The sequence below is a fragment of the Balaenoptera borealis genome (assembly GCF_965194805.1).
Source record: "Balaenoptera borealis genome assembly, chromosome: 1".
Classification (NCBI taxonomy): domain Eukaryota; kingdom Metazoa; phylum Chordata; class Mammalia; order Artiodactyla; family Balaenopteridae; genus Balaenoptera; species Balaenoptera borealis.
This window is the reverse complement of record NC_138860.1, coordinates 25,953,645-25,973,048: the sequence shown is the minus strand read 5'-3', so window position 1 is coordinate 25,973,048 and position 19,404 is coordinate 25,953,645. Positions and strand designations below refer to the sequence as shown.

Below are 19,404 nucleotides of genomic sequence, written 5' to 3'. Positions count from 1 at the left end.
GGATCTTGGTTCCCCGACCAGGGATCAAACCCACATCCCCTGCATTGGAAGGCGGATTCTTAAGCACTGGACCACCAGGGAAGTCCCCATACTCGACCCTTTATCTAGGCTAAGAGCAAAATGTGCTTCTCTCGTATTTTGATCCCATTCCTTTTCTTAAGAACATCAGTTAACCCTTCTGAGCTATATTTAATATGTCTTTCTCAGTTGACTTCATTCTTATAACCTAGTAACATGTTTAAATGTCTCATCTTAAAAAAAATAAACTAAGAAATATAGGAACCCATCTCCCAACTCTGAATTCTCTTTTTTCTTGCCCTACACAGCCAAGGTTATTACAAATCATACACTCCCACCATCAGGGTACTGCCTCCACCCCCTATTTGAAAATGGCCTGACCTACTGATTGCTAATGATATTGGCTGTAAATTTTTAGTTAACTTAATTAGCCTTTCCAGAGGCGTCGGTTCCTATTGACGCCTCCGGGTTTTTACTGTGTAACAAGGCTACCTTTAATTTGAAATTCTTGGGGCACCTGACTGCTACCATGAGCAACTACCCCCACATATTAAGCTTCATTAATTACTCATATCTTTTAGTGAACACACAACTGTAAATTCCTTTTTTTTAAATTCTAGTTTTTTGAATGCAGAATGAAGAGCACAGAGGTCTCTGGCTACCTATATATGAGGGAGTGGAGGAAGATAATGCATTACACCAACACTTATAACTACCACTGTCAGCTTCTACACGAAACCCTTTTTCGTAAATGATTTACTCCTGACAAGAACCCTAATAGATGCCACTATTACCCATTAGGAAACCAAGGCCTTAGAAGAATCTATGGTGAAATAAATGTTTTAGAAAGTTAATATAGCAGTAATAAACAAGATGGATTGGAAGATGAGAGAGAGGTAGTTAAGAAGTTCCAGGAGAAATTTAGGCCTAAGGCATAGGATTGAGAAGACAGAATGACATTATAAAGATTAGGTAGATTATGTAATGGCAGGATAGGAATTACAAGAGAAAAAAGGATTCAGGGCTTCCCTGGTGGCACAGTGGTTAAGAATCCGCCTGCCAATGCAGGGGACATGGGTTCGAGCCCTGGTCCAGAAGGATCCCACGTGCCGCGGAGCAGCTGGGCCTGTGCGCCACAACTACTGAGCCTGCGCTCTATAGCCCACGAGCCACAACTACTGAAGCCCGTGGGCCTGGAGCCCGTGCTCCGCAACAAGAGAAGCCACCACAATGAGAAGCCAGCAGACAGGAACAAAGAGCAGCCCCCGCTTGACGCAACTAGAGAAAGCCCGTGCGCAGCAACGAAGACCCAACACGGCTAAAAAAAATTAAAAAAAAAAAAAAAAGGATTCAGAGTTTCTAGCTGGACTGAATTGTGAACCAAGGACAATAGTAGGGAAGTCGGGAAGAACTGGTTTGGCTAAGTGTTATTAAAAACACACACCTTACAAAGAGTTACTTACTAATAATATGCCTTAGGTATTATGAAGTGTTATAACAGCAAAGAAATCTAACAGAGGAGATTAGATGTCTCAGGTAAAATCTAGTAGCTTCTTCAAAGAGCTAAGAAAATAAATATTCTTAATTCCATTTAGGTTCATGTAAAGGTCTAACTTCAGATGAACTTTCTTGATGGAACAAAAATGCACGAGAGTTTTGAATAACACAGACTGAATTACTCACTGAAAGTACACTGACTATAAGTGACGGAATTTAAAGTGAATAAGTTAGGGTCAATTTTATGTTTGAACAGATAGGCACAAATTCTTATTACTTAAAATATTTTAATTTCTAAAAAAATTTAAACCATATTAAAATTTAAATAATTTCATTGTACAGTACTTGATAATACATTTCAACAAACTGAGAAGTAAAAAAACCCACTAAATCAGTTTACTTCCCAAGTTTAATTACGTACAAACTCTTCTGCTCCCCCAGGAGGATATAAAAATCGACAGTGAAAATGGAATATTTAAATATAACGTAAGATATTTGGCCAAAAGAATTTCTAAAACTAAATTTCATCTGCTAATACCCTATAACTACCAGTATGCTTATAGTAGATAGGAATTTAAAACAAAACAAATCCAATTTGATCAAATCCACAATTAACTGAAGTTTTCCTTTTATTCAGTTTGAATAAAATAGCAGCCATTATTTTATCCAATACAGTAATGGTATCAACGGCACAAGAAATGATCTGCCTAGCTGTGCAAAACAAGAACAGTTATCTTCTGTTGAGAGGATGTGAGCTTTTCAAACTCGGTTCTTTTTCATTTGTGCCATAATTTCCAAATAAATAAACAGCTCCGGTTAATGTCTTATCAGTCCACTTCTCTATATGATCACATCTTCCATGAAGTCATCATATAGCCACTTATAGTTATCATCTTTGTAACACTCTATGGTTTCAAAAAGGTGCTGAAAGTCTTCAGGGTACATATCTATTACTTTCACATCTTTATTTTTTTTAATTTGCTTCAATATATGCATTGCATCAATTGGACTCAATGAACTGCAAAATAAATACAAAGTAAATGTGCTTAATTCTTTATCATAACAACTGTCAGTTAATATTGATAGAGGCGGCTTCTAAGCCCAATTTAAAATGCCTAACTTATTATATATAATTAATCTTATTCAGTTTAATAGCCTGCCTATTATATATAGCTTTAACTATGTCTATTCCTAAAGTTTCATGGCTTGCCTGTAATGAAAAGAGCTGATTTAGGCTTTAACATGTTCTAATCAATTCTTAGGCAAAATTCTTTAACACTGCCTAAGGGTTTAACATTGCCCTTAAAAATTTTCTGCCTACCTTTCATCTTTTAATTCTCTTTGCAAAAATATTCTTAACTCCATTTAGGTTCATGTAAAAGTTTAATAAGTACAAACAGCAGAAACTACTGTTTGTTTTCAGAAGAGGAAATAAATTTTCACATTTTTATATAACAATTACTGTGAATAAATTATAAAGCAGAAAACTGCCTTATTCTATTAGCCTAGCAAGAAACCACCAGTGAGCCTCTGACAATAACAAGTAAACAACTGTACTAAAATATTTTGGTGGAAAATATTTCCAATACTTTTTGACTGTGAATGGAATCTTGGTCACAGCTGTAAACATCCTTTCAATCCACAGGCTCTCCAAGGCAATTCTTAACATTTTAAACCACAGTTTATCATATGGATTCCTTAATTTCCTACACTCTTGGTATTTTCATTCAAAATAGCCACTATCACAAGGTGACAAGATGAAAAACAGATGACTTTTACTGGTCGACTGCCACTTTTAACATTTATTTTTACATAAATATTGTTCAATCATCAGCTCATTCAGAGTTATACATGAAATGATGATCAAATTAATTAAAATGATTATTTATTTTGCCCACCCTCTGACAGTACTTTGAATGGCTATGGGCTGATAAGTACATGGTAAAATGCGTAACTTACAGAACTGTACACATCAGCCCTATGTAAAAATTACATAGATACAAAGCAGGCAGTAACAGTATAGTTCTTATAAGGCTTTAGGTAGAAACACAGAATTTGATCCAGAGCAGGAGGACTAGGGTGGTTTAATGATCTGTGCCTACTTTGGCTAGGAAACAGAACCACTAACGACAGGCAATGACAAGAGGTGGATGGTGGGAATGCTACCACTAATGCCGGGGCAAGCAGCCAGTTCTTCATGTAGATTAATCCTGACAAAGATAAAACAAACTGTAGGCATCCCTGGTTGTTTTTCAAAGAAGAAAAAAAAAAATTAAGCTCAGGAGATTATGTGGAAAATACATTTTCCTCAAAATGTGTACCGGCGAGAATGAAATATTTTGTAGAGACAAATAGATGAGTGAAAACATGGTACCTCACTGTTAATGAAGATATAAAAAATATAAAAAACAAAGCCCTAACGTGAAAGTACAATTCGCACATTAAGTTGCTACTTTTATATTTGCTTTTATTTTTCTTACTTACTGTAAATGGTCTATTAGCTTGGCACCACGTTTCATAAAACACTGCCTTAACATGTGAAAAAACACATCGTAGTTAAAAGGTGTTAAGGTTCCCGTAAATAAATCTTTATGAGGAGTCAGTTGAATAAAACACAGGTTTTGTTCTAATGATTCCTGCAGAGAAAGGAAAATAAAATGTGTTAGTCATAAAATATTGCCAGTGCAAGACATTGTTCACTTACGCATTCAAGCTACCTTTTGGAAGAGGCAATCACAATACACCCTGCGTGTCCCTATAGGTTCTTTTTGGATGTGACAAGAATGCAAGGCCCCAACTGCCTCTTAACCTGGGCCATTCCTCAGGGCTGTTTGCAGTGAGTCACCTTGGGGGATGAGATAATGTCTCTCTATAGACTGACATTAATGTTTGCTAAAGAGAGGTGGGTTCCCCCAGCTCTGTGTTCCTCAGCTGCAGTGCAAACCCACTGCATGCACACCACCCAACTGCGCAATATCACATTATTCCACAGGACACAGGAATCTGTGTCTTTGCCCAGAACCCATGAAACAGTAACAGCTTATTAACTTGTAAGCAGGGAAAAATGAAATCCTAAACGTGACACTAGCATATGCTGAGTCTCTTCTGTATTTGAGGCATAACACCAGATCCTAAGCATAAAAAAAACTATTGCCTTATAATTTTTAGTTGGATTTTAAAAAAATATAGGGTTAGCAAACTATGGTACATGGCCTGCCTGTTTCTGTATAATATGGAGCTCAGAACAGTTTTTACATTTATAGAAGATTCTTAAAAAAACAAACAAACAACAAACCCACAAAGAATATGGGACCTGCAAAGCATAAAATATTTACTCTCTGGCCCTTTACACAAAAAGTTTGCCAACCTGCTTTAGTATATAGTATTATACAGATTAAAATAAAAACTGTATGTGACTTGATGTAACATTAAGATGTTTTTTCCTCTAAAATTATTCCTCAGAACAGAGGGAACCTTATGTTTGAGTTCTTAGGAAATCTCACGTATTAGCTAGTAACCCCTTATTTACTTTATAATAAATACCTATGTATATACATATTTAAACATAAATACTGTTTGTGGAAGACATGTTGGCCAAAAAAAATTTCAATCAATTCTGGTTTCTAGTTTTGAATTCCTGTAGCTGAAGAAATTAGTAAAAAAGGAAGGCCATAAAATTTTAACATATTTAGCAATTATCAATTAGGGAGGGGAAAAACCTCACAATTGATAGCATTATATGTTGTTGTTAACAAGTCTTTTAAAGGTGACTTTATTTTTTATTTATTTTAAAAAATATATTTATTTACAGTAGTTGTGGCTCACAGGCTCTAGAGCGCAGGCTTGGTAGTTGTGGCGCAAAGGCTTAGTTGCTCTGCAGCATGTGGGATCTTCCTGAACCAGGGCTCGAACCCCTGTCCCCTGAACTGGCAGGCGGATTCTTATCCACTGTGCCACCAAGTAAGTCCCTGGAAGGTGACTTTAAACAGCATCTTGTAAATAGATCTGGAGTTACAGATATAGGTTTACTTGATAAGTAGGGAAAAAACAACTTTCCTGATGTTCAATAAATGGTTATATGTAGCTTAGGAAAAAAGTTCCAGTGACAGCACGAAAACATGGCTTCAAAAAAGTATAAACCTCAAACCACTTGGATGGAAATGAAGATCACGTGCTTTAAAAAACTGTTAAATATCTAAAAGTGCTTCTATAACAATTATGAACACACTGACATCAGACATGTGAAATATCTGAATAAAATTTTCTCATAAAACATAACATTTGGTTATTTCATTTTCATCCCTAAAAGTTTATGCATTTATGTCAGCCAAAAAAATGTTTTAGCTTTTGACACTGTCATTGAGAAAATGGGAAAGTGTCCTATATGCAGGGTTATTAATTTCAGGGTCATTTGGATAAATTCCTACTGGTATCAAGCCAAAATGTATTACCCCTGTTCTGTTTTGTGAGGCTACATAAATTATGTTTATGGATAGTGAAACAGAACTAAAATCACAATGACCACTGATTATTCTAAAATCAGAATATTTCTAAATTGATAATTTTCCTTTTTTCCTTTAGTGGTAAGAGCGAGAAAAAAACCAAAGTCATAAGCAATGGGAAAGTCAGACTGAACTAATATGCTGAGATTAGGGAATCATTAGCATTTAATCCTGAAGTGGAACTTCTGAATTGAGTCCGAAAATTGTTTTGAAAACTTCAGCTACTTTATTACAACTTCACTATAAGTAGCCCTATATAATCTAAATGGAGGATCACTCTGTAACATAATCACTTTGGTTCTTTATGAAGGGAAAAAATAAACAAAAATTAAAGCCCAACCCCTAGGGTAAGAAACAAGATGTACCTGTTAGTGAAATAAACCATTATAAGTAGTAATATTACATATCTGATTTATTAATAAGGTATAAAATCTTGTTTTCAGTTTATCAAATTAGATGAATAATCATTTTAATATTCATGCGTTTTCCAAATTTGAGAGGTATCTTCATTTCAGAAGTTAAAAATAGGAGTCAGGGGCTTCCCTGGTAGTGCAGTGGTTAAGAATCCACCTGCCAATACAGGGGACATAGGTTCGAGCCCTGGTCCAGGAAGATCCCACATGCCGCAACTAAGCCCGTGCGCCACAACTGCTGAAGCCCGTGCGCCTACAGCCTGTGCTCTGCAACAAGAGAAGCCATCGCAATGAGAAGCCCGTGCACAGCAACAAAGAGTAGCCCCCGCTCACCACAACTAGAGAAAGCCCGTGTGCAGCAATGAAGACCCAATGCAGCCAAAAATAAATAAATAAATTTATATATAAAAATAAAGTCAGAACCTGTGTTTAAGCCTATTACTATGCTAGCATTCATTGTATAAACAGCTGAAAAATATAACTCCCTTCCAAAATAATTTGAATATATTAAAAACAATAAGATATGTTTAAAATATTTTCTAGATATTCTAAAATTAAAAATTTAAATAAATACAGAATACCAGATAATGTAAAAGAAAACAAAGACTGTTACATTAGAGGAAAAAAGGGAAAGGTATTCATTCATTCTTACCCTATGCTTTTGCTTTGCCAGCTGCCCATCTGCGGTATATGTGCCAAATGATAAGCAAGACTCCTTGAGTGAAGATAAACAAAAAGAAAACATTTCTTTCAGTTCTCTTTGTGCCCCACATTATTACTGCCTTTAAAAATGTCTTGCCTGAACAACAGAATGAATTAAAGCCAAGTCTCCAGTCTAACTGAATGTAAGAAAAACAACATGTGACAGTTAAATCATACACATTTCTCTCTCGTGTTTTTTGATAAAGAAAAGGGGAGTCAAAGGTCTATCCAAATACTGGTAACTCTATTACTTGCTTAGATAAAAGAGAGTTGCACTTAATGTAATTATGCAAATACATTCTAAAGTTATTTTTAATAGCCAGCATATTACAGTCACAATCAGTTTAGGGGCTATCAGATCAATTATGGGGATGTTTTTGTCCTACCTTAGTGAAAAAACCACTGATATGAATATGCTGGGACATGTAAGGAGATAGACAAATAAAGAAACTTGTGTCAATTTTTAAAAGGATCATTACTTCCTTGTATCTAACTTTTGTACATACAATTTTGTATGTGAAGCAATTTTAAAAGATGACCCAACTGAAAAATTATTTTGTGTGTGTGTGTGTGTGTGTGTGTGTGTGTGTGTGTGTATATATATATATATATATACATATACACACATTAAATTCCAAAATAACAGCATTTGACACAGACTTAAAAGACTAAAACTTATAATATTGGATGTAAGGTTTGAAGGCTACTGTCAGAAACGATAATTTATTACTAATTGCAGTGGCAATTGATGTAGAATGAAAAATGCAATTGTTGCTCATCTGTGAAACTCCCAGCAGTTCCAGGAATGTCACTAAGTGGAGGAAGGCAAAGCAGCAGCAGCAGCGGGCACTGCAGCTTCCCCCCACACTTGGTCTATCCACAGCAGTTTAGGGCACTGCAGTGGGCACAGAGAAGACCTCACTCCCATCCACCAAACCCACAGGAGAGGAAGACCTGCAAGACCTTGGGAACTGAATTCAACAACGGACCATCCAGTAGTAGATATATAATGGACAAATGTTAAAAATGCCGGGTCCAGAAAGACCTCTCCTTTCTGGAGGTTAGTAAATGGCAAAACTCAACATAGGGCTTTTGAAAACAAATACTGAAGAAAAAGGTAACTATCCTGAAAGCTGAAGTCCTCAGAGGGCCTTCTATGAAGAAACTAGCCAAAAGCCAGGAAGAGAGAAGAGCTGAGATGAAAAGCCAACAGAATGAGAGGAGATCAGTGGGGTTAAGAAAGGATTTTAGGGAAACCAAGAACTACAGTACCAAGATTACAATATGTAGTATAGGCAGAAAGCAGGGTCAGTGCCATGAAGGCTAAATGTGAAAAAGATTTCTGGGAATACAGAAAAAGGATGAGAGTATGACAGATACGAAAGACAAGGAACAGAGAGATCCAACCTAAGAGCCTGATACGTTTTGGAGGAAAAAAATCAGAATTGGAACAAAAGCTAAAATCAAATGAGATAACGTTCTAACAACTAAGTATGCACTGAAGGTCTTAATGTGTTCCTGGACAAAAGCAATGAAGAGACTACATGGAGAAACACTCTTTTAAAATTAAACCAATATATCCTTGGAAGAACAAGGGCTCATAAAATATACAAACATATTCCTTATAAAAACAATGTGATATATACTCTAGTCTACTAAAATAAAAAAAAGAGAATGGGTAAATTATGGTATGAAAGAAATGGTATTTATTATTTTTTTCTTATGCTTTTAGGCCTCTATTAAAAATGGCACACACACACACACACACACACACACATACACACACACAAAATGGTAGACACTAGTCACATGTGGCTACTGAACATGTGAAATGTGTCCAGTCTGAATTGGTTGTAAGTGTAAAATATACAATGGATTTTTAGTACACAGAAAAGAATGTAAATTATGTAATAACTAATTTAAAAATATTACACACTGAAATAATGTTTTGAATTGAGAAGATTCAATAAAACATAATATTAAAATTAATTTCACCTGTTTCTTTTTTAATTTTCGTAACCTGGCTACTAAAAAAAATGTAAAACTACATATGTGGCTTGTATTGTCTTCCTATTAGACAACTCTGATCTTGCCTAAGGAAATAAACTAAAAAGGGAAATGCTCTATAATGAGGTATTAAGTAGTCATTAAAAATTTAAGAAAAATGTTTAGATAGAAGGGAAAAAAAATCTTATAATTAACTATTAGCTATTAAATGAAAAAATAATATAATCTCCTCTACACAAAAAAGAAAAAAAAAAACCAGGAAAAATAAAAAACTGAAATTATGCCACAAACATCAATAGTGACCTCTGGGTGGTAGAACTGTAGTGATGATTTTTAAAATTCTTTTCTTTCTTTAACATGTCTCACATTTTTATAATGAGAATATATTATTTTTATAATGAGAGAAGTATATAAATATTTGTGACAGAAAAACATCAGTACAGTGCTCTATTATCTTAAACACTTGGGAAAAATAATAAAATTAATCTGGTCACAGAAATACAGGCTCTTTGAAAAACCATGAAGTTTTTTGTTGAAATTTAGAAGGATTTTACTCACTGTATGCAAGAGCTTAATCCCACAAGCTATTTGACAGAGCACACTTAATGCTTGATACAAGCCTGGATTTTGGGGATTTGCCATTATTTTCTAGTAAAAGGAAAATAGAAGTTACATGTTATACATAGCTATAGCCAATCAGTCAAAATCATATGTCAGATCTTAATACCTTAATGATATCTACAAATGAAAGAAAATTAGAATTAAATGCAGAATCTTAACCATTTCAAAGAAGAGAAAGTCTTCTTAAACTTTCATATTGAAATATATCATCATGTACACTTAAAATATAAGGTATTTGAGACTGATTTCCTTTAACCATATCACCTATCAGGGCAAATTCTCATTAAACAAAAAGTGACACAGAAGTGTATAATTACTGTGGTGAAGGGTAAGTGTGATAGAAACGTGCATTAGCTGGGCTATTAAATTTTGAGTCAAGAATTACTTAGGCTGACACTTGAGGATCAGAGGTTACCTCACTGAATGAAAGGGCACTACAGAGAGAGAAAACCAAATGTGAAAAGGTCCATGGTAAAAGAAACATTAGAACATTCTACTAGTAGCAAGATGAAACCTGACGAAGCATTTCCTATTTCTCTTCCTTTCATTCCTTCATGCATGCACACAGCCTCAAGGCTCTGAGTCCCCTGCTCTCCTCCAGGGACAGTCACTATTTACTTACTATTTGGATCTTGGTAAGCAAATCATCCTTTCATCTCTTGCTTTCATCTCCCACCGCCCCCCATCTCAACCCAGAGTTCTCTTATATACAAATAAGCATTTCCAGTTATCTTGGATTATAAGATTAATAACATGAAGCATTCTGGGCAGCAAAGAAACATAACTCTCAAGGACTTCAGGAGGCCCTTTGATTTCAAAGAATAAAAAGTCTAAAACCCTATGTTCACTACAGCGTTATTCATAACAGCCGAGAAAGGTATATAACCTCAGTGTCCACTGGTAGATGAATGGATAAAGAAGATGTATATGTTTTACATATACATATATACACACACATATAACTCAGCCATAAAAATGAATGAAATCTTGCCATTTTTGACAACATGGATGGATCCAGAGAGTATTATGCTATGTGAAATAAGTCAGACAAAGGAAGATAAATACTATATGATTTCACTTATATGTGGAATCTAAAAAACAAAACAAATGAACAAACATAAAAACAGAAACAGAGTCACAGATAGAGACAACAGAAGGTTGCTAGAGATGAGGGGGTGGGGGAATAAGTGAAACAGATGACGGAGATTATGAGGCACACTCTTCCAGTTACAAAATAAATGAATCAGGGGGATGAAATGTACAGTGTGGGAAATATAGTCAATAATAATATAATATCTTTGTATGATGATAGATGGTAATATATAGACATCTGTCATCATTTTGTAATATATAGACATATCAAATCACCATGTTGTATAGCAGGAACAAACACAATGTTTAGGTCAATTATATTTCAAAAAACAAACTCATAGAAAAAAATCACATTTGTGGTTACCGGAGGCAGTGGTGGAGCAGAGGGGGAACTGAATGAATGTGGTCAAAAGGTACAAACGTCCAGTTATGTAGTGTACAACTACATAATTAACACTGTGGTATGTTACATATGAAAGTCGTTAGAGAGTAAATCCTAAGAGTTCTCATCACAAGGAGAAATATTTTTTTATTTTGTGTCTATATGAGAGGATGGATGTTCACCACACTTATTATGGCAATCATTTCATGATGTATGTAAGTCAAAACATTGTACTATATACCTTAAACTTATACAGTGCAACATGTCAATTATATCCATTGACGGAAATGGATAAACAAAAGGTGGTGGGGTGGTGTCTAATTATATAATGGAATATTATTCAGCCTTAACAAGGAATGACATTCTGACACATGCTACAACTTGGATGGACCCTAAAGACAGTATGCTAAGTGAAATAAGCCAGACACAAAGTGGAATACTGTATGATTCCATTTACATGAGGTACATAGAATAGTCAAATTCATAGAAACAGAAAATAAAACAGTGGTTACCAGGGGCACAGGGGAGGGGGGGAGATGGGGAATTAATGTTTAATGGGTACAGAGTTTCAGTGTGGAATGATGAAAAAGTTCTGAGAAGAGATGGATGGTAATAATAGTTGTACCACAATGTGAATGTACTTAATGCCACTGAACTGTACACTTAAAATAGTTAAGATGGTAAACTTTATGTTATATATATTTTATCACACAAAAAACCTTTTAAAAATAATACCTAAAGAATGCTCTATAAAATTTAAAAACAACCTTAGTACTCTCAAATGTCATGAGCCCAAATTAAAATCACACAGATTAAGACTACTCTGAGAAAAATCGCAGAACATTTAAAACAAAAAATTAGGTACTTGTTAATAACCTACCCGGCATTCCTTTTCAGTAATAAACAAATTTAGTTCTACTCGTCCATATTTATATACAGAAGTACAGGAATATAGGTCATGTAAAAGTTTCCAAAGTGCATTTCTCTCATTTTTAGGTGGTAAGATCCCAATTGCTTTTAAAGGGGCACCTGTTAAGAATACAAGCAAAAATATTTAAATAAATTCTTAACACTTTTTCCTATGACCATATTTTACTGAGTCAAATTAGGTTAACAAACTATATTACTTTAAGGTTATTTCGATCAAAACTAAGCCTTAGCATCTTTCCTTGATCTGGAACTTGGCTTCCACAAAACTGCTGATTGTATCTAGGTGAGGGAAAAGCCATATTCAACTTAAGAGCAACCACCCATAAACTGTGTAATATAAACATTTACACAAATCTCAACAAACCTGGTGTACTGCTAGAGAAAGCTGACAAATTATAAGGTACTTGCTTTACTAAATGACAAAAATCACCTTTTGACCAAGGCTGTGCTTCTATTCCCAAATACTGAAAAAGCATATCTGAAGTCATAATGGGAGGTGTTAGTATTCCACGACTTCTAGGATCCAGTTTAAAGAAGTCACAGTAGACCACTTCTAGTCTTCCATTCACCTTTTTTCCTAAGGACTAAAGAGAGACAGAGAGAACATGTGTAGAAATTTCAGTGTTAGGCAGACCTTGTAACAATTCCAAGATCTACTTCAAAAAGTAATTCTTATAAAAAAATATTGCTACCTCAATAAAGATGCAAAGAAAACATTACTAACATACCCTAAAATGTAACAGTTAATAGAAATCAATTAATGTCTGAAAAGTGAATACAATATTACCAAGGAAAAGCCCCCAAAATAGAAACCTTCAACAAATTATTACATATCCTTTTACTTTCTTTATCTAAATGGCTTCCGTTATTCAGAGCTGTGATTCATCTGCTAGTCAAGGGAAGATGTTTTAACAGAAAATAACAATAAAAACATTAAAGTGAAAGGCAGATAGATTCAAGACAGTATTCCTTTTTTCCAGAACAGTTTAGTTAGTCCTTCACCAAATGAACTTAGCTCACTGTGTAGGTCACTCTCCATTTTCCTCTTGTTCATTTCCTTTTCTTAAAGATAGAGCCCTGCACACTAGAAGACGTCCAATATACCTCAATCTTTTTACTGCCCTGATGTGCTCACCTGGCAGTAGCACTGGAGAACTTAGTAGTGAGAGGAAGTGTTAGCTATAGACCCTACAAACTTAATTCGAAGTTACAAAAAATCAAATAGAAGAGAGCAATGTTTTGATGTGCACACTGAGGTTCTCATGCACAGAAAATTCTACTGGTATTTATCAAGGTTTCAGCGAATTTGCAATTTAAAGTTATGAGTTAAAAAACCTAAGTTTTCTTAACCGTTTGAATTCAACCTATAAATATGGTTCTATTCCTAAATTTAGTAAATTTTAATGATTATTTTCAAGGGGACCCTTGAAAAAAACTAGTGAAAGGAACAGACTGGAGGTGGAAACCATATATTTTTGCTCATGTTAATTTTGAGATGCCTATTAGGTGATTCAAGTGGAGATGCAGGTAGGAAGTTATAGACCTGAATACTGAAGTCCAGGCTGAAGACACAAATGTGCTGAAATATGACAGTTTACCACAAAAGCTGATGTCTCTTCAACTGAACACATACAGATATTTCTGCAGCAACAGTCTTCACAATTCAAATGAGATATATCACGATTTATTATTATTTTGGTTTTTATAAAGATATTTTATCTTTTTTAAAAAATTGAAGTATAGTAGATTACAATATTGTGATGATTTATTATTACACAACACAATTGGCAACATGTGTATCTCTAGCACATCCATATAGGAAAACAAACCGTTCCTGCTTGAAACATTGTTAATGTGAAGTCCCAGGAATTTTATCAGAGAAATGGAGTAGGGGTGAGAGGGATTTTTTAAAATAATTAATTAATTAATTTCTGGCTGCATTGGGTCTTCATTACTACGCGTGGGCTTTCTCTAGTTGCAGCGAGTAGGGGCTACTCTTCGTTGTGGTGCATGGGCTTCTCATTGTGGTGGCTTCTCTTGTTGCGGAGCATGGGCTCTAGGCACGTGTGGGCTTCAGTAGTTGTGGCATGCGGGCTCAGTAGTTGTGGCTCGCAGGCTCTAGAGTGCAGGCTCAGCTGTTGTGGTGTATGGGCTTAGCTGCTCCACAGCATAGGGATCTTTCTGGACCAGGGATCGAATGTGTGTCCCCTGCACTGGCAGGTGGATTCTTATCCACTGCACCACCAAGGAAGTCCATGGGATTTTAAATTTAGATTAAAATCCAGAGTCAAGCATTATCCTTGAAAATAATTTTGGTTCTTAGGAGCAAAACTGTGAGCCTTTGGGTGGCTAGAAGCACTGTCTGCTAAGAGCACCACTTCAAGGCCCTGATTCAGGCCGCAAAGTTTCTACATAAATGACTACTTCTCTTTTATTCTTGAAAATATACATGAATTCACACAAAACTTTGAATGGCTTTTCACTTTACAATGAGTGAAAGAACATGTACTAATGGCTGAGCTCAAGTTAGTGCTGAGAGGGGGGAGGGGGAATAGGGAGTTAGACGTTTAAATTTTTTGCTTACGTTAACAGCTTCAGAAACATTTTATGACTGATATTCCTGTAAGAAATACTGTAAGGAATTCTCTAGTCCCTATTCACTCTATTCATTGATTCAACTGTTTTTAAATTGATACTGTTATCCTGATCTTATAGAAAAGCAACCATTGTGTTACAGGATAACAAACTGTAAACAGAAGGACATTTTAATACCACCTTAATTATTTTGTGAACATGCAGATTAATCTTTAAAAGTACCCCCCTTTAAAGACCAAGATAAGAGCTATCTTGTTTTTAATTTCCGGGTTGAAATTACAGATGGCTATGTTTACTAAATCACATTTCATGATCTTGAATCCTTGAATAATTTTATGGGTTCTTTTTCTCTTCATGTTTTTGGAATTCCAGCAGATTTAACATCAATTAAATAATCTGAATGCAAAAACCTTGAATTTTTTCAGTTGTAGAAAAACAACGATCTAATGTGATAGTTATATTTAAAAAAGCAGGATTTTGTGTACATTTTCATCATTTTTTGTTGTCATCTTGCACTTTCAGATAACACTATTTTACATGGTTTCAGGAAGTTGGCACAGAGAAGTATAAGTTTCCTGAACTGAATCAAAAGATTTATAAAGGAGGGAAGGAGAGAAAGAAAAAGAGGCTGGCAATGATGCAAGGAATTTCCACTTTACTGTTATGTGAACTTGTCAGCTATACATGAAGCCAAATTCACTAAAAAATCCATTTGGATAATGCCTTTACTCCATGCAATTTATTCTGAATACACCAAACTTTTCTTGCCTCTGAAACCCTAAGTCCAGAGTTAACACAGTCCCATTAACCTAATCTTAGCATTCCAATTAGATTCTAAGCTCACTTATCCCCTTCTAAGAAAGAAGAGGCACAGCATAGCCTGCTAGAATGAGGAAACAAGCCTAGAGATACCAGTTATACATTTTGTTCAGTCACCCATCTGTAGCAGAGCTAGAACCAGAAAAAAAGTCTCTGAATCCATCTTTCAGTCATTCAACAATCATTGATACTGTGTTCTAGTCACTGGGGCTAACAAGATACAGCATAGCCCCTAAAAATGATTGTTTAAAAATAAACTGTGTGCTTAATTTTACTTCCCTAAACCACTCAAAGGTAGCTGATTGAACAATAAATTATTTTTAGAAACAAAAATATACCTTCAATTGTGGAATAAAAGTCTTGTCACTTTCAAGGGCAATCACTTTGGCACCACTTTCAAGCAATGCTCGCGTCAGGATTCCAGGACCTAGTGTATTAACAGAACGAAAAGTTTATTTGCAAAAGAAACAACATAATCTTTTTCAATATCAAAGAAATTAGATGTTTTACCTGTATGATATAATTTTAATTCTCACAACATTCCCAAAGTGGATATTACACTCCTGATTTACATATAAGGAAACTGCGGATTAGATACAGTCACTTGACTCCACCATCACAACTGGAACGTGGTGCTGCTTGGCTTTGAATCCATTCCGTCAAAGACTGCAAAACCTGCGCTCTTTACAATGTTTCACTACCTCTCAAGAAAAAACAAACAAACAAAAAAGTTGCCTCTAGCTTACCACTTACTCATAGACTCTCTGGATACTTTATCATCAAAGATATTGCCAAACCTAAACAGAACTGACTCTCCATGATAGGAAATGGTGCTTAAAAAAATTATTTTTCAAGAAGTCTATAAATGTTGTGTTCCCAGCATCCTGCTGCAGTCTATAGAACATGCACGAAAGGGTAAGAAAAAAGTTCTTCTGGGAAGATGGTGAAATCTAAGAGCATGTTTTATCAAAATATTTTGTAAAGTGCAAACTGCTACAGAAATATCTTGTGGAGCGATGATTAACAAAGGCCACATAAGCTGCTTAAAGGAAGGGGCCATGTTTTACACAGTCTGCAGAAGTGAACATCCAAGAAAATGAAGTCCCCGAGGGTCTCACCTGGATTGCACTCCAGGAATAGCTGGCAAGATTTTCGTTTTCCCCGTAGGATCCGCACCAAGGTCTCAGCCACTCTCGGGCTGGTTATGTACCGCTTGGTCTCTGAGCGGCATCTGTACACACGCGAGGACGATTTTCCGAATCCCACACTGGGCATCAGGTGCGGGTAGTAGTCAGACAAGCCACGGCGGTTCCCCGCCGGAACGTCCATCCGCCTCACCGCTCCCGACTTCAAAATGCAAAAGCGCGCAGCGCGGGTCAAGGCTGACAGCATCAGCCGCGAGGGACGTCCCACCCCTGGGACCCACATTCTCACCCTCTAAGCCCTGTCCCAGTGTTACCCAGGGTTGTCACATCGTCGACGAACTCCATACAAGGAAGCCCACGTGCAACATCTCCCGGCCCCGGGTCTAGGCCGGCGGAAGTAAACACTCCAAACCTTGAGGGCGAACGACCTCTCCATCTTGCCTTTGCCGTCACTTCCGTTTCCGTACCGGCGCAGACGCCCGAGGACTGTGAGTGGACGGCCGAGGAGAGAGACGGACCATCCAGGCGGTGTCTGAACTCGAACTCTATGGTCGTCCGTCCTCTGCGCCTCCTCTCTAGCCAACCGCGCTCTATGCTCCGCGGTCGCGGGCGGCCGGCCACCAGCCAGCCAGCTGGGAGGGGTGCGCAGAGGGAGGCGGGGCGGGAAGGCGAGAGGTGTCGCCTCCACTCGAGCGGCGGGAGACCCGAGCAAGCTCTGTGACAGCTGGTCGGCCGCCATGTCAGCAAGCGGGGCTGGAAGCGGATCCGGCGCCCGGCGGTAGCCCTCCTTTCGTCTCCGGTTCCCAGGTGAGGAGAGGAAGAGCGGGACGCAGCTGGCCGGCCGGCTCGCGACTAGGGTAAAGCCTTCGGGAACCCCCTCATTGCTCCCCCGGCGCTGTCTTTCTCCGGCAGCGCCGCCTCTGCCCTCTTGGTGCGGTGGAGCCCTGTTCCCTCACCTCCTCCCTTTTTCCGCTCTCCTGTTTCCCTCTCTTTTGTCGCCGCCGTGGCCTCTTCCTGCGCAGCGCGCCCATTTCTCCCTCCCTAGGGCACTCGCGCCAGGAGTCGTCCCTCGCCCGGCTCCCCGCGGAGCCTGCGGCTTCCACGGCGCCTCTGTTCCTTTTTGTCCTGTTGCCCACAGCCGTGTCTCTCCACCCCTGTGGGTGGTTTTATTTTCCTTCATACCTGTTTTCTTCCCCTCACCAGTTAGGTTGCCAAGAAGCACCTAGTGTCTCCCTTCCGTTCCTCCCTCTGGGCCAATATTTATCTTAGTTTTTATTTTTATTTGCGCGTTTATAAGATTTAAAGTTAAGATAAAAAAATAAGATTGAAAAGTTTAAAATTCCTTCCAGAGCTTGAAAACATTAAGGTCTTAGGATGCTTATTTTGTTGCCTTTGTAAACTTGGTCAAACACATTGTACTGTGGAATACAGTTTAAAAGACCGATTCCAAAGACTCTAAAAATAGGATGCTCTAATGGAAATTTTGGCAATCTTTTTACCTATTGGACAGTGATAGAAGGCTCAATTCTTTGAGAGCGATTTCAGTATTTAAGGATTATACTCAGAAAGAGCTTTACCCATCACCCTTTCCACCAAGGCACGAAACTGCAGCCATTCAACTTCCTATTTTAAAATATGTACAGTCCTTTCTGCGTACCTTACTGGGAGCGTAATTGAGCTTGGCATTTTAAACGCACAAGAAAAAGTTTCCTAAGGAATGTATCGCCTAGCAAATAGAAGTCTGAAGATTTATTCGGCTGATGAATATCAAATGGATAAAGAATTGATGGCCAAGTATGGCCTTTTTCGGGTTGTAAATTTGTTAGGACACCGTAGAAAGTGTCTTGTCAGCTGTTGTGGAAGCCCTGGGAACCCTTTGGTCTTAATTTTTTTTAGTTCTTTTTTTAATGCAGTTTCCCCATTGACAACTCTAGAAGTTATTCTTGCATCCTCTGAACGCCTGAGAGAGCTCCACACCCCCGATCCTTTTACTGAGCTGTCTCCCCATCTCTCCTTATAAAAATATTTCTGTACATTCAGAAATACACTGGATTTTTTTCCCCAAGAGCCCTTGAGGCCTAAATATTTTAAAAATCAAAGCAGAAAGATCTATTACGGTAGAGGAGGAAATGGTTCACTCATAGAACTGTGTTGTTGAATTTCTCACGTTTAAAATATACTTTAAAAAATTGTGGTAAAAAATACCTACCTTAAAATATGCTTTCTTATTTTATAATATTTGTGGACCAAAGGTAACCTACTCAACCCTAGAGAAATTAATGTCGTTTTTAATTTTGCTTTTGAGTGGTGTTACATTCTTTTGATTTTGGAAAAGAGAATTAGGTTATGGTAATTATTTCCCTTTTTATAGTGTTAATGGTTTGTTTGTGGTTGATGATGATTGAATAATAAAAGAGACAGAGTCTTACACATTTTATTTTTCTGAGGTCCCAGGTGCTAGAAATGACAGAAATATACATTTCCCTTAAAAATGAACCTTATAATCAGCATTTAGACCTACTTTATTAGAAAAACCTTGTTTGTATATTTCCCATCTTATTTTCTTAAGAGGTGTAGTTTTTGCATCCTGTGCTATTTTTGCCTTTTTGAAGTAATGTAATATCTATTTAGTGGTGTCAGGCAAAGTGATTCTACTATTTTTACACTATTCTTAAGTTATT

The 19,404-nt window shown here is 36.9% G+C and overlaps 2 protein-coding genes across 6 annotated transcripts in view; one reads left to right on the top strand and one right to left on the bottom strand.

Moving 5' to 3' along the window:
* Positions 1–2,121: 2,121 nt before the first annotated feature.
* On the bottom strand, positions 2,122–17,462 carry TFB2M (transcription factor B2, mitochondrial; the record flags this gene model as incomplete). Of its 3 annotated transcripts, XM_082341053.1 has the most annotated exons (9): positions 2,122–2,533; positions 4,000–4,151; positions 7,083–7,145; positions 9,698–9,787; positions 12,115–12,263; positions 12,595–12,748; positions 15,917–16,005; positions 16,697–16,925; positions 17,136–17,462. In XM_082341053.1, the coding sequence occupies 9 exons, from the start codon at positions 17,460–17,462 to the stop codon at positions 2,356–2,358; spliced, it is 1,431 nt and encodes a 476-aa protein (XP_082197179.1). In that variant the 3' UTR covers positions 2,122–2,355. The 3 variants fall into 3 exon arrangements, with proteins under 3 accessions (XP_082197179.1, XP_082197180.1, XP_082197181.1); XM_082341054.1 differs by lacking the exon at positions 7,083–7,145; XM_082341055.1 differs by lacking the exon at positions 9,698–9,787.
* The window catches only part of CNST (consortin, connexin sorting protein), a 133,711-nt gene continuing 131,698 nt past the window's right edge, over positions 17,392–19,404 (top strand). Inside the window, exon 1 of one of the 3 annotated variants that reach the window (XM_082340443.1) lies at positions 17,392–17,530. The gene's annotated coding sequence lies outside the window, so the exon portion shown is untranslated. Of the gene's footprint in view, positions 17,581–19,404 lie in introns of all 3 variants that reach the window. The other 2 variants (XM_082340445.1, XM_082340444.1) reach the window with 2 other exon arrangements.